Genomic DNA, 15,216 nt, shown 5'->3' on the forward strand with positions numbered 1-15,216 from the left:
TCAGTCATGAGAAGAACATGCAGCAGCCATTCTTGGTTCAGACTGATAAAGTCATAGGCATGGTCACAGCTGGCACCATTCCATTACTAGTCCACATATTTGACAGATGCATGATATCCAGTGGCAAATGGAGTTAGTAGCTCAACTGTTTGAAAAGAATGGAGGTAGGACAGTTTCCAAAATCTCTCTCCCCACACTCAGTTGAATGGTAACTGGGCTGCAAAATTGGGGTCATAAAAAGCCAGTGCTCAGACCAGCACCTTCATCCTCTCATTTTGTCCCATCAAGGTCCACTGCACCCTGTATATAAATAGGCTAATATACATTTTGGTTATCCCTCATTTTAATTCAACGGTATTTGGAAAGGAGTAAAATCTGGGAACAGACAAAAGAGGCGGGCACAACTCTTGCTCAGGCAATTGAAGACCTTCCCCACCTCAGGCTGACTCAGAACAAAGGCCTGAGTGTTTCTGACTTTCCCCCCAGAAGAACTTGGATGCTTTTTCAGATGATGAGAGCAGAGCTTTGGAAAGCTTGTCCATATCTTACTTGCACTCAAAGGCAGCTCGTGACTCACATGACAGTGGAGGAATGGGTCCTTCCCAGGTTTCACTCTAAACTACAAAGGAGTTAGTCAAGGTGTTGAAGTTATTTTTAGTTCAGACTTGTTTTGGCCTGGATTAAAACCCAGTGTAGTGTCTTCCCTTGGTCCCTGACACGAGAGCCATGTTTTGACTGCCCCAGCAATCAAAAATACATATATAAAACTACATAGACAAATAATCTGACCTGGTATAAATCAACATCTCTGTGAAGAAGGAAGTACTAATGGCAAAGGTATTGCCTCCTCCAAAGCCTGTTAAACTTGCTAGGCCTTTAAAATAGTTTCACACTGAAGGTGTAGGATACCCTCTTGCTGACTTCTCAAAGTGGGCCATCTTAAGGTTAAAACAAGACGTTAAGCTATAACCAGTTTTACTTTAGAAATGAAAACATTTACAGACGTAAGCAAGACTCTAACCATAGATGTGACTTCATGATGGATGGTTTTAGAGCTATTGAAAATTTCTGTCATTCCTCAATGCCAACACTAAGTTTTCCCAGACACCACATGCCACCTTGTTCCTATATTCTGGGGTTAATGGGACAGTAAAAGCTAGAAGGATATATATATAGTGTGTGTGTTTTTTCAAGATTAGCTAGAGAGGGATCATAAGTACATCATTTCACTAAAAGGCAATAGCTGAATGTCACTTTACAGAATAAGGTCAACAATAGTGTTGAGGGGGAAATAATAAAGTAGAGCAGGCAACCTGAGGCAAATCTGCCACAGCAGATACAGCACCAGTCAAGCTCAGCAAATGAATGGATGTCACTTTCTCATCATGCGTTGGACTTCAAAGGAATTCAAAATAGACAGAAGGAAAAAATGTGTCAAGTCTCTGAAAGCACCCTACCTTACCCCACCCCCAGTTTTATGAAAATGCCCTTCCCAGGACAGGGCAAACTAGGTTAGAGAAACTATTTACTCTATTATAGAGACGAAACCGACTTTCAAAAGTCAAGACATCTCTTTTCTGAAGTCCCTGCACCGCTTGTCTATCTGAAGCACACAAGAACATGGGAAGGAGGAAAAATGTGGGAGTCCTTTGTCACCTCTGGAAGAGATTCCTTTACAATGAGTTCACCAGTAGGACTCCTACCTTGACTTTATGCAGAGGAACACCCAGTGCAAGAAGACATTTGGTTCTTCTTTTCACCTTTTAAAATGCCGCGCTCAGCTAGCAAAGTCTTATGGGCTTTGAAGGGAGAGAGAAGGAAAGGGAGGGGGGAAAATGCAATGGCTAAGAGCCTGCAGAGACTACAATGTGTAATGCTATGATGATGTAGCTATGTCACTGATATCATACACAACCATGCTACTTAACTGCAACACTGCACAATAAGCCATCACACAAATGTTCTGTTACACAAGTGGGTTCCTATGTGCAATGTATCCTGTTGCTGACAGTGTCCTGATATACGATGTTGTGCATAGGGACAACTTGTGCATTGGAACATGTTGTGCAGACTATTGTGCCACAGCCACACTGCTGGATCCATTCGTGTAATGGAGACATAGCTACATTCCTGCTCCCCTCCTGAGAATATTATCTTCACACATTTCACCTTTATGTGATCATAAGTCAGTTTAAAATGATATAAATACCTAACAGGATGCCAGACAGCATTTTGTGATTTTCAGGGACTCTGATTCTGTTCTAAAATTCTTTTGTGTTATTCCACTTGATGGGGATGTACAGCTACAATAAACAATATAGGCTTCCTCTCTTCGCAGTTTGATTAATTTTCCCACTATATAGCTTCTAGTTTGTGCATCTTTGCTGTATAGCTATGATGATGTAATGAATTATGCTTAATAAATATGAATGTTAGTCTTTCATGCATAAGACAGGGAAGCTATCTGTGGAAGAGTCTGTTAAGAATTCATACTGGACTGATTGGGCTGTTAGCCTGGACTCTTGTCCATCTTGGGGGGAGTGGGGTGGTAAAGGTCAAGCTCCATTTCAAGTGTGTAAACTGAAGTAGTAGTCCGACTTTTTCCTCCTGCCAACAAGGAAATGGTTCAATTGTGGAGATCAATTATTGCTTAACTGCCTTCTCTACCTCCACTGAATGGAGACCTGCTAACCTGGCTCAGACTGGTACACCCCTTATTGGGAGGTATTGTGCAGCTTCCATAAAAGATTTTCACACCAATGCTTACCATGGGTTAAGTGCTGGTAAAGCACCAGTAAAACGTTCCTGTGAAGGTGTGAAAGCTGGTCGTGCTTCTGAAAGGTCAGTGAAGCATCCCTTTGGTCCTACCATCCTTGAATTGTCCATGGAGCAGCCATTTCCTATTAACGCAAAGCTGCTCTGTGAATGATTCAAGGACGGTAGAGGTGAGGGGACGCTACACTGACATTTCAGAATCATGAGCGGCTTTCACACCCTTGCACTTCAGGAATGTTTTACAGGCACTTAACCCACAGTAAGTGCCGGTATGAACATCTTTGTAGAGAAAACTCATCTGGATTTGAAATAGGGTAAATATCTATACTCAATTGGCTTTTGTCGTGTGTATGCAACCCATTGTTTTTTACTGTCCAGACCACTTGAGAGTTATTATCAGTACCTGAAGGGTACTTTCACTGCTGTCCTTTGCAAGTACATGGGTGTGTGGTTTTTTTTGTTTTGTTTGCTTTTTGAACCTTCCATAGAACAATATAGAAGTCATGTTTTGCACCACAGAGGTGTCCCCTTCACTTTTAGGAGACAAGCCCCAAGTTAGAAGGAGATTAAATACACAGAGAGAAAAAAATCTCTCCTTCTTTGCCTTTCTCTGAGACCTGCTTCTGATGCTTCTATCTCCAGCCATTGTCTTCATGTCAAAGAGTGAGAAAATCCATGTGTGTGTTTTAGTCTGTAGTCCTTTAAGCTTACCTACACTCCTCTAGTCCCCCTTAGCTTGGTTAGAAATAGTGTCCATGTTATCCCCCCCCCCCCTTTAACTTTGAGAAACAGCTTGCATTGTGTATAGACTGTTACGTTGGTTTCTACATCAATCTTTTTCTGTCTCTTTAATATAGTCCTCCCCCCCCCCCCCACAAAAAAAATCAGCTTGTCATTCTGCCTCATTCTCAAAGTAATCTTAAAGTTACTTTGGCTAATTGTCTGCTTTGAAAACCTACAGCCTGGAAAGGCCTGTAGAGAATTAGTGCCTGAAGAAGCTTCCCCCAACAAACAAGTAAAAAACAGTGCATTGCTCTTAAGAATGACAATTTCCTTCATGCTTCTCATTCTGGGCTTGAGGACATTTTCAGCTGCTGAAGTTTCCAATCCCTTGTAGGTAAATGCTTGGGGCTACATCCCATTACTTGGGGTTACTTGGGTTCCTTTGAGTCCCTTTCTGGGAGAAAGACAGCATAGAGATGAAATACCAAAATAAAATAATAACTTAGTGTGAGATAGGCCAAAGACAGTAGTGAGTGGACCCAGAGTCAAATGTGGGTAGGTGTTTCCCTTTCATCATTCCCTTCCTGCCACTTCTTTTCTCTTTTTGGACATCCCTGTCACTATCTTACTTCTTTCTGGTCAATTATCCCACCGAACCGACTTGAAGACAGATAGAACTGGAGGTGTAGCTATGGGTGGGCACAGCATGAGGACATTGCCCCCACCAAATTCTGCTCCACAATTAATTTTTCCATCAGTCTTCAGATATTTAGCATTGCCACAAGTGAGATGCTGAGAATAGCTCACACTTAGAGCTCTTGTGTGTGCTGTATTCCCATTCCCTTGGTAACATTGCCTATCCCTTTTCTTTGTGTGCCTAAACTGTACTTCTAAATGCTTAACTGAATTTTTAAGGTAGTGCAATGCTAGAAATTTTGGGGACTGAAGGAAAATTTCATTAAGAGTAAAATTTGTATTTGGGGGGGGGGGGGAGAAGAGAAATACATATGTCTTATCTACTTCTTATATCTATACCCCTAGACAGAGCATGCCTGTTAAAGATATGAATTGATTGCTTATAAGGGCTTGTAAATTAGTCCAATGTCAAATTTCCAATCCTCATCTAATTTTTGTGCCTCCCCAGCATAACTGTGTCCCTACAACAGAATCAAGGAACATAATACAGTATTTCAATTTGAAATAAAACTGAAAGTATGAGAATGCAGAAATGGCACACTCACTCTGTTCTAAACTAGATACCATTCTTCTGTCAGTTTTTTATTTCTTCTTATGACTTCTTTCTTCATCTTTCTAAATTGGCCTAAAAATGGCTATGTTGTGGGGAGCACTGTGTTGCTGAAAAGGTAGATTTTGGTGGATAGCATTGCAACATTAACTGTAGCTACAAGTCCTGATGTAAGTAGCTACAAACCCTGATGCTATGGGAGCATATCCAGGCACTTCTCCGCCCCCCCATCTCTCCACTGGTCAATAAATATCCATCTTGGGGAAACCATACAGACAACAGGTGAGTTTTGAATGGGGGGGTCACTGTATGAGGGAGTTGGTAGATTCCACACTCTGCTGTGACCAAAGAAGAAAGGCCAGTGTTAACACCACTCTACATTACTAACAGTATGCCAAGTGCACAACCAAACTAGCATGTGTGTCCATGTGCAATGTGTCTATGTGCAATGTGCCCTAGGAGCTCTGGTGGCAGAGGGGTTAAATGTTTGTACTGCAGTCACAAGGTTGAGAGTTTGATCCTAGGAGCTCTAAGGCCCACAACCTTGCATCCGTCTGTAGGTCACTAAAATGACCTTGTTAGGGGCAATTAGCTTCTACATTGTAAATGACTTAGGGAGTGCTTAGTTCATTGATAAATGGTATAGAAATGTATTTGTTATTGCTATTGCTTACTATTTCAATGTGTGATGCACATCCATGCTCAATATGATCTGCAGTTACATGCACAACTCTACTCCTATGTATCTGAGCTGAAATTGGGCATTTTGCAACACACAAAATGTCCAGCCACTTTCACAGGGAAACCTACATATGCATGAGATAACAACAAAATACTGTCCATTAAGTTACTCCTTTCCTATTCCACAGAATATTGTTCTCACAGCCATTCTCTTTTTACTTCCTTTTTCAGTTTCCCTTCTGTCCCAGTCTTAAACTTTGTTGGCTATCTTTTTTTTAAAAAAAACCTCTTCTTTGTAATACTTTATTTATTCTGCTTTGTAATCCTTCTGATTCTTCTTTTTGATTTTGACACATAGCTTTCACTCTTCCAGACATTCATACAGAAGACTCGGTTCCAAAATACATAGCAGAAATAATCCAATTTGAGATTGCTTTAACTGCCCTGGCTCAGTGCTAGGGAATCCTGGGAACTGTAGTTTATTGTGGCACCAGAGCTCTCTGACAGGGAAGGCTAAATGTCTCACAAAACTACAGTGAATTGCAAACCATTGCGCCAGGGCATTTAAAGCGGTCTCAAACTGGATTATTGCTGAAGTCTGTTTTGGGCCGTGGGCATGCTTTCGGGCTGGTTGACTTCAACTAGTTGCCAAAAGCTATCATAAATTCCTTTGAGTTCTGGGAAAGGGAGGAAAATGTACAACATAGAACAGGCATTTCATTGCCCAGTATTAATGAATCTGTATCTGCTACATTAGGGGTGAGGATGAAATTTGTGTTAACCCATTTAAAAAAAACTAATTGATCAAAAACATGCCTTTTTGAGAAAATGTATCCTTTCTTAATGTCACCTGTCACTGAGAAGAAACCCTCTCCTTTTCAAAGACTTAACAAGTAAATGTAGAGAACTCAAAAAGTGTATTTTTTGAGGGGGGGGGAGGCATAAAGGATGGGATTTCTGGCCCCTCCTACCAGCAAATGATGACACCATCTTTCTAAATGCAGAGCAGTAACTCTAGGAATCCATTACTGCAATACAGAATGCCAGCTATTAATATGATTCAGTAAAAATACAATGATAACTCCATCTGGAATGTCTTCTAAGTCCATTCATTTCAGTGCAAGAGCTAAGCGTATACTTAACTCTCCTTCACTAAAATAAAATAGAAAAGCATTGAAATATGCCTGATTTTGCTTGAATCAGTTGCTGTTTCAATGACAATCCATTACCACGATTTTTCACAAAGTTCCAGTATCTCAGTTACTTCACAGTATTCCGTTGAAAACAGATGGATTTCCATCATTGTATGACAGCAAAAATTACGACGTTATCAATTCAAAGCTTAAAGGTTTTATGATCATTCATAAAAATGATCATGAACCCTTTACGCCTTGTATCATGGGCATCATTTTTTCTGTAGTCATCTCATACTCCATATCCTTTTGCATTCATGTCTTGTGAATGCTTCCACAGATGATGAGATTCCAAACTAACCCACTTTGGCAACCTTAAAAATGCAGACACACTGAAACATTGAATTTCACATAGACCTGATTTTTTAAAAAAATCTTGGTATTACCACTGGATTAAGTGACTGGTTAGTGAGGGACTCAAGACTACATTTGAGGAATGCTGTGGAACTTCATGTGCACAGTGTCTTAAGAAAGAATTCTCAGACTATGTGCAGTCCCCCCCCCCCCCCCATTACAGGAGTCCCTCCATATTCACAGATTCTGCATCCATGGATTCAACTATCCACATCATGAAAATACCACAGTGGATACCAAGGGCTCACTGTCCCACAAAAACTAAGTGTTCAGGGATGACAGCTTTTGTTTAAAATGCCCCATATTAAGATGGAGAGAAGGCCTGAAAGCAGCTCTACCCTTGCTCCTTTGAGACACTGATGTAGTCTTCCAAGTCTGTTGACAATAGATGTACAGTTATTTAGATACTTATTTTGACATGTCTGTAGTTCACATCATCTCCCATAATGCCACCACTTATAATAAAAAGAAGCAGGAAGAAATGGCAGAGGTGGTGGGCAGTGGTGGTGAGGGCTTCCAGAAAAAACAGTCGGCCAGTTATGATACAGTGCTTTTACTCCTATCTGAAACAAGATGTGGGCTTGTCAGTACACATAGCAAGAAATCCATAGCATTGGTATATATTCACTATAAGGATATATGTATATATTTATTGCTTTCCCCACCAAGATTTTGCAAAGCTAAACAAACTGGAAATATCTTTGCCTATGCATTTAATTTGTGTTTTACTTTTGCATTTAAACCACACTTTACTCACCATTCCTATTACACAGCGTGCATTATCTTCTATTTAACCATGGAACTGTAAAGTGGCTTATTTGTCTTGAAATCTCCTCTGTGGAATAGCCAATGGTATAATGCTCACCTTGGATTTTTCTCTTGGTTAAGCCATGGACAGCCTGGTTAAGCCATGGGGATGTGGTGGCTTAGTGGATCAGACACCAGTTCTGATGGTCAGAAAACTGGAAGGTCAGCAGTTCAAGGCCCGAGTGCTGCATGATGGGGTAAGCGCCTGTCGCTAGTCCCAAATTCTGCCAACCTAGCAGTTTGAAAGCATGCAAATGCAAGTACATAAATAGGTACCACTTCGGTGGGAAGGTAACAGCATTCAGTGCAGTCATGCTGGCCACATGATCACCAGAGTAGTCCTCGGACAACACTGGCTCTTCGTCTTAGTAACAGAGATGAGCACCACCCCCTACAGATGGTTATGACTAGTAATTCATGTCAAGTTACTACCTTTACCTTTAGCCATGGGACTGCTGGGTAATTAGTGAATGTGGAACAATGGTAGGTCTTTTGCATACAATCCAACAGGGACTGTATGGGCCATACATAAATGTAAACTATTTCAGGGAATAGTAAATGTTCCATGGAACTGAGAAAGGAAAAGAGTGGGGGAAAGAAGGGAGGAAAAAATGAGGGTGGGAGAGAGGGAAGGCATGAGAAAGGGAGGGGAAGAGAGAAAGAGAGACAACAACTGAACTACTGAACAACACTGTATAACTTCTAGAAGAGTAAAGATAATGGTCATTTTAAAAAATAAGAAAGAGAGTGAAAACAAAGTATTTCTCCATTTTAGGGGGGGAAACATAATCTCATCTTATTTTGACACCAAAACAGTCACCCCAAATTACATTACTTCAGAGTGAAATAAATTTGGTCCATCCTTAAACATGGCATCTATTATTTTGTACAACCATCTCCTTCTGGCCAAAAATGTGATATGTTTGTTTTGCAGCATTCATCAATTTGCAAGAGAATACTTAAAGAATACAGAGTAGCTTTGTTGCACTTTGCCTCTTAACAAAGATCATCAGGCATTTGGCATTATAATTTTATGCACAAAGACATCTCCTGCAGCCTTGCTGCCAGACCAATATGCATGGATTGGGTCATATTTCATATAGTGTCAAATCTAATGTGAACATGAACAAGCAAAAGAGTAATTTTTCAGTCAATTTTTCAACCTGACATTTTCAAGAATTGTTTTGTGCCTGTATATTTGACTTGTCTTCCCATTAAAACTTTTGATGTCCTCATACATCAAGACACAACAACCAAAGAGAATAAAAACAGTGGCACATCCAGAAAGGTGGCATCAGATTTTGAGCGCTGTTGGGCACTTCTGTTGGCACAACTATTTTAATAGGAATTCCACATACCGTATGTGGGATTTGCCTGGGGGGAAAGAAATGGACACGCAAGTTACCTAATGGATTTTCTGTGGTTGTCCAAAATTATGAATAGAGAAAAGAAAATCCCCCCTTCAAATTAAAGGCACAGCTCTGCATTAAATTAACAATAAAAATATTACCTTCCATTTAGTCAAATAGCAAGTTAAAAACAAGTGCTTGAATTATGTATCATCTTTTACAGAATGCAACTTTACTTATATTTAACTAAGTAGCAGAGACACTAAGAAACCCTGTTAGTGAATTATGAAAATGCATATCGGGACATAGTGCATCAGATGACATTTGCATTAGGTTGCGATGTGAATTTAGACTCTTTAATGGCTCTGCTACACAGTAACATAACAAGAGATTTCTACTGGATACGGATTTATGAAACTGACCAGTTCTAATCCCCAGATACATTGTCCACTTATAAAGACATAATTCCCATTCAGGATTCTGGCCACCTTTAGCAGAAATGCTTTGACTTCAAGTGAAGTAAACCAAAGACTATAACAACAGTAGACTGCCACACAATAATATGGAAATCTAAAATTAAATATTTAATTAGAACTTTGATTTTGCTCTCAGAATAGGTGGCAATGCACAGGCTATATTACAATCTTTTATACTTTTTGCCAAAAAAGTTACTGTATATTTTAAACAGGCCACTTTAATATTAATACATGTGTAATAGGTTCAGAACTGAAAATTCAGCTAGAGATGGTGCATTTTACAGTTTGGAGGGGGGGGGGAATTACAGGACTTTTTTTTTTTCCTTTTGTATTGTAAAAACTTTTTTTAACAATTTACCTACATTAATCAAAAAAGTACAGCATATTTAATAATTTTACAAATTTTCTTTCATAAAAAATATATCTCTGTACAAAAAAGTTCTTTTGCACCTACTTCATGTCACAGCAGCATGTCGTGAAATGGCAGAATGGAATACTGGGAATGACAATTAGGTTGACGCTCGAAATGCCAGCTCCCCCCTCCCCCCCTTTTAATAACAGCTTTTTGTTTGTTTACAAAATATATTACAGAAGAACAAAAAAATTATTGCAGCTAGCCTGGAGAAAGGCAAGATGGGTGATACAAGCAGCAGATTTAAACAGCTTTGAAGCACATAACCTGTTTTGATTGTTCTTTCCTTTAGGGCGACACCTTTTGCTTCATCATCTTCTTCAGTCTGGGGAAAAGACAACTGTAAATACCTCACAGAGATTGGGCAAAATCATACTATAACGGCTCAAGGGACCTGACCTTGAATATACATCTAGTATTCAAGCGACTGTAAGCCCTACTCAGTGGAATGGACTTTGGGTGTCACTTTCAAGGATCTCTCTTAGGGTGCTGCACCATACACAAGTCTGGACATGCAGGGAGCCTTGGAAAATAATGAGAAATGGAAGATCTAACCTGGTCAGTGCAACACAATGCGATTTTTAATGAAAAACCAAAGGGAACAGAACACTTTCAAGAGATAGGCACAGAGGTGAGAACAAAAGACACCCAACTTCACCAACCTATTTTATTAGGCAGGACAATATACTCTTTAGGTATGTTAGGAGTACGATACATTTTTGTTCTGCCTTTCCACTGCAAACGAGGAGAATGCAGAGCAAAAGTTAAAGAGCAAATGAAGATTTTGAGTGTATCAGAGAAAAGTGGTTGTTTGGTCTGCATTAAGAAAAAAAACAGCCACAATTATTATTTTAGTATAACAGCCTTATCCTTGATCAAATTAGCAAAGTAGTAGAGTGATGTTACAACTTTCAGGTTCAAGATCATGGATCTTCCTGGATGAACACATTATTGTGATGGAAGGAATGCCTTTCCCTAGGACACTCCTCAATGTCATTTCAATGGACAGAGCTAATCCAAGCATAGAGCTCTTCTCATATGCAGCTCTGTCTACCAGAATGAACAAGGCCCTCTCATAGACAAGGGGGACCCATTTGCACATATGGGTGTACAAGGATCTCTGGACAAGGACACATGTTGATAACACCACAACATTTTAAAACTTTCTCTCTTATTCTTCTTTACCCAAACAGGGTAAGCATTTAGGAAGACCATCCTTCCTCATACTTTTGTTGTGTTCTAAATAACTTTGGTTACTTCTGCCACCATTGCTATCTTAAATAAAGGCAGCAATGTAAAGTATTTCTTTCTGCGGTAGACAACAGTGCAAGCTAACTAAGAAGCAATTTATCAGGAAATGTAGATATTTTAGTCTACATTTAGTCTGTTGTCCTTCTAATGAATGCAAAAATCCATTGGATAGCTTATAAAATTGTAAACATATATGGAATTAAAAAAAAATCTGGAAAAAAAACACCAAAATGTCCAGACATCTCATAGGTTTATAATATTAAACTTGTTTTTCATTCATGTGAAGAAGAACTAAATATATTTGTATTGCTGGTATCTTCCATCAAAAACTATATAAGGTTTTCTGCTTTGATCAAAGATTGCCCTGCAAACTTTTTCTTGTCATTTAACATTAACTGATCCATATTATTTTCTGATAATGCTTATTTTTGGTAATTAATTTACTCACTACATTCTGCCACAGCAGGGACTAAAATAATACTTTGAGGATTGGGTCTATTGGAGAGAAAAACATGACCAAGATCCAAAGAACAAGGACCTGGGAACATCCAAAGGTGTTTATCTTCCCTTGAACAAAACAATGAAATTGTCTCTGCTATACCAAAATCTGCTTTTAAAAGGCCTTTTCATTTCAAAAGTAGATTCTGATTATCTATGGGCTGCCAGGCAATTGTGGAGCCTCTTGTTTGGAACCTGGAGAAAATGGTTTTGTTTGTCAGAAATCCCATAAGAAAGAAAGAAATCATTTTTTATTTTTAATGCTAGGGGCCAAATAAGAAGGGACACACAATGGAGATTATCGGATTGTGGGGGAGACAAAGGACAGGAGCAAAACGGATTGCTCACATCCTATCACATGATCATGTGAAAAAGTATCACAAACGTTGCACTTATCCGGTCATTATCCCATCAATGAAGTAGAATTGATCTGTCATTTTTCAATAATGAAAACTTCTGTTAATGAAAAATGACAGGACAATTCCACTACACTGACGGGATAATGATGGGATAAGCATGACGTCATATGATAGCCTTTCACATGAACATGGACAATTCCACTCCACTGATGGGATAATGACCAGATAAGATTAACATCATCTGATAATCTTTGCACAATCACGCAGTAAGGATGGGAAAAGGAAGTCTTTTTCTCTGTGTGATAATCTCCACTGTTACAGTCCCCTGAAGCCAACAGAGTATTTCCAGTGCAAGGTTGACTCGTGCTATAATAATATAAACCCTGTGGCAATGTGCAAGTGTGCATGATAATGTCCCAGTCATATTGATGGGATATCTGTGTATTATTTCATAACTGCCTACAGTACTGCAGAATAAGTTGAATGCAGTTCTTGACACTCAGCATACTTGATCAAATTAAAGTAGCACTGTTGTGACCAATCTTTGGAGCAAGGCATGTAATAAGTGATGTTCAGGCCAAGAGCTGGTGCCATACTAGTGTACAGTGCTAGAGATAGTCCCACTCTGGTATCTAATCAATCTTCTATGCTTTTTTTTTCACTCTTGCTAGAGAAATAGGTAGCAGATGGTGCCTAACTACTCCATTCTATTGCCCACAACTATTGGTTCATATCCCTGTCCAGCAGTGCCAAGCATACCTCCTGTCTATGCCACATGTTGCATCCATGCTGAAGGTTGACCACCCATGAATTAGTGGCACATTTTCAAAGGCTTGTGTGAGTAAATAAGCTGTCAGTTAATTTTGTTATGTCTCGCTTTTGTTCTGCAAAGAAAGGGGCTACCCTCACTATTTTATTCTATACAGTACCTCTGAATCTCAAACTTGCTCTGTCAAGCTGTATGATTACAAAAGCATTAAGCAGTATTGGTTTAAAAATGTAGCAAAGACATTCACACACAAAGAGAGAGAGACATTTTCCAAGTCATGGGAAAGTGTAATGGTTGCTGTGGTAAGTTGCCATGTTGAATTGGCTGGAGTTTACGTATGCTACTGCAATGCATTTCTAAGTTCAGTGTAGCATCAGAAATCAATATAACTTCACTGGGAGAAAAAGATGGAAAACAAATGCAAAAGGGAAGACTGGATTATGAGCACAAGGCCCACAGGCTTTATGAACTATCTAAAATAAATTACTATTCACATTTTGTACATGGCAAGCAGCAGTAGCTGCTTAACCCCCCTGCTGTTAAAGAGTATGATGCTGACAATAATGAATGATGTCAGAGGGAGTGCAAAAGAGCAAGAAGCAATACGGGGAACAACGATTTGTAAACCTGGGATCTTCCAACCATCATCTGGTTGGTTCATACTGGTGCTGACAGAGAAAATAAACCAAAATTTAATTTGTTCATGATCACAAATTACCCTACTGGATCTAAATGAAGGGGTTGTTGTATTACACATGCTCAAAGAAAAAAATATCATGGAATGTTTTTTTAAAAAAAAATGAGTAAATGCTTATATACAATGGATAGTGTGTATAAACCCTGTATATTTGTTTTGTTTTTGTTTTTAAAACCAGTATCTTAACTCAGTCATTCATACCACACTAGTGCAAAAAATTGTGCATTAACATTTTGCAATACAACAGCTGACTGGGAAGTTTGTAGACTGCTTTATGCATGAAGACCTAGGGTTGTTCTAACCATTAACAAGTTTTCAAAGGTAAAGCATTTTGTAGATGTGTGCAGCTCCCAAGGAAGGTTGTCTTCTCCTTCAAGGAGGTGTCTTTTCTTCTTTCCTTTCCTTTCTTTCCCGTATTGTTTTTGTTTAAATCTTCTTCTGAATGTTCTTATTCCTGGGGATAATTTATGGTGCTATTGTTTGTCACAGTTCCCAAAGGAGTGATCCGAGTGCCCAGAAGATTGCATTGCAAGGCATCCAGCCACATACAAATGTGAAAGTCTGAGGCATTTAAATATGACAGATGGGTATGACTTGGCAGTCTTCCTTCAACGTGTGCCTTGATTTGGAGCAAATGCAGCCAGGTATTTCATATCAACCCTTGAGATGAAGAAATTATCTTGGTCTTGATTCCCCAGAAGACTGAAGATTTCACCAGGAAGCTTCGCTGCATCTATGCTGATAGATGTTAACGATTACTGCAGTGAAGCCAGAGAGAAGAAGGGAAACTGGTATATGGCACCAAAGGAATTACTGCTTGTCCATCAGAGGTATGGCTATGAATCAGTCAAATTGGGCACTGAAGGCTATACGACTGTACACACTGTGTTTAGAGTTGTATCAAACCTCACAGCTTTTGCCTCTGTGGGTTTTAAGTTTGTATCATACATTGGATTTTCAAAAGATGCCTGTCCATTGCTGTTTTCATGTCCAGCATAACCATTGTACTGTACTTTTGGTCTTGTTCTGGAAGGGCAAAAAAGGGTAACAGTCTTGAGTTTCACTCATAGCAGACAACATGGCACAAATAACAAGATTCTCATTATCCTGATACCTAAACACATAAAAAAGATATAAAGGAATCATGTGACACATTTGAAACTGAGAAAACTAAATTTCTAGCACAACCTTTCATGGACTTTAGTTCACTTCATCTGATGAAGGGGGCTGAAGTCTATAATTGGTTAAGTCTATGGAGGCTATGAATAATGATGTTTATGGGAAGAAGAACAACTTCATACATTTGATAACAGAATGAATAATTAACTGTAAGATAAGAGATAAAATGTAACATAATGCAATGATTTATGATAGAGTATTATTAAGAGGAGGTTAATGAGTGAATGCTATTCAAGGTATAAACATGAGATGGAAGGGTGAAGAATGTTTGTAAAGTTATATGTTTGTGTTGTTTTAAATATAATATATGTGATATAAATTTAATTTAAAAAATTAAAAAAAAGAAAAGCTGAGTTGATGAAAGCTTATGCTAGAAATGTCGTTTTCACAGTTACAGGATTCTTTTATATCTTTTCATGCTGCAACAGACTAATACATCCATGTCTT

At 39.0% G+C, this 15,216-nt stretch overlaps 1 protein-coding gene across 2 annotated transcripts in view; it reads right to left on the reverse strand.

The window, feature by feature from the left end:
- Nucleotides 1-9,740: 9,740 nt before the first annotated feature.
- CSMD1 (CUB and Sushi multiple domains 1) overlaps nt 9,741-15,216 on the reverse strand; it is a 1,238,710-nt gene continuing 1,233,234 nt past the window's right edge. For both annotated transcript variants that reach the window (XM_089531085.1, XM_089531084.1), the window contains one exon: nt 9,741-14,616. In XM_089531085.1, the coding sequence (XP_089387211.1) occupies nt 14,457-14,616 (160 nt within the window). In that variant the 3' untranslated portion in view covers nt 9,741-14,456. The remainder of the gene's footprint in view (nt 14,617-15,216) is intronic.

This window comes from Sceloporus occidentalis, unplaced genomic scaffold (assembly GCF_023333645.1).
Source record: "Sceloporus occidentalis isolate IW3139 unplaced genomic scaffold, rSceOcc1.0.p SCAF_6, whole genome shotgun sequence".
Classification (NCBI taxonomy): Eukaryota; Metazoa; Chordata; class Lepidosauria; order Squamata; family Phrynosomatidae; genus Sceloporus; species Sceloporus occidentalis.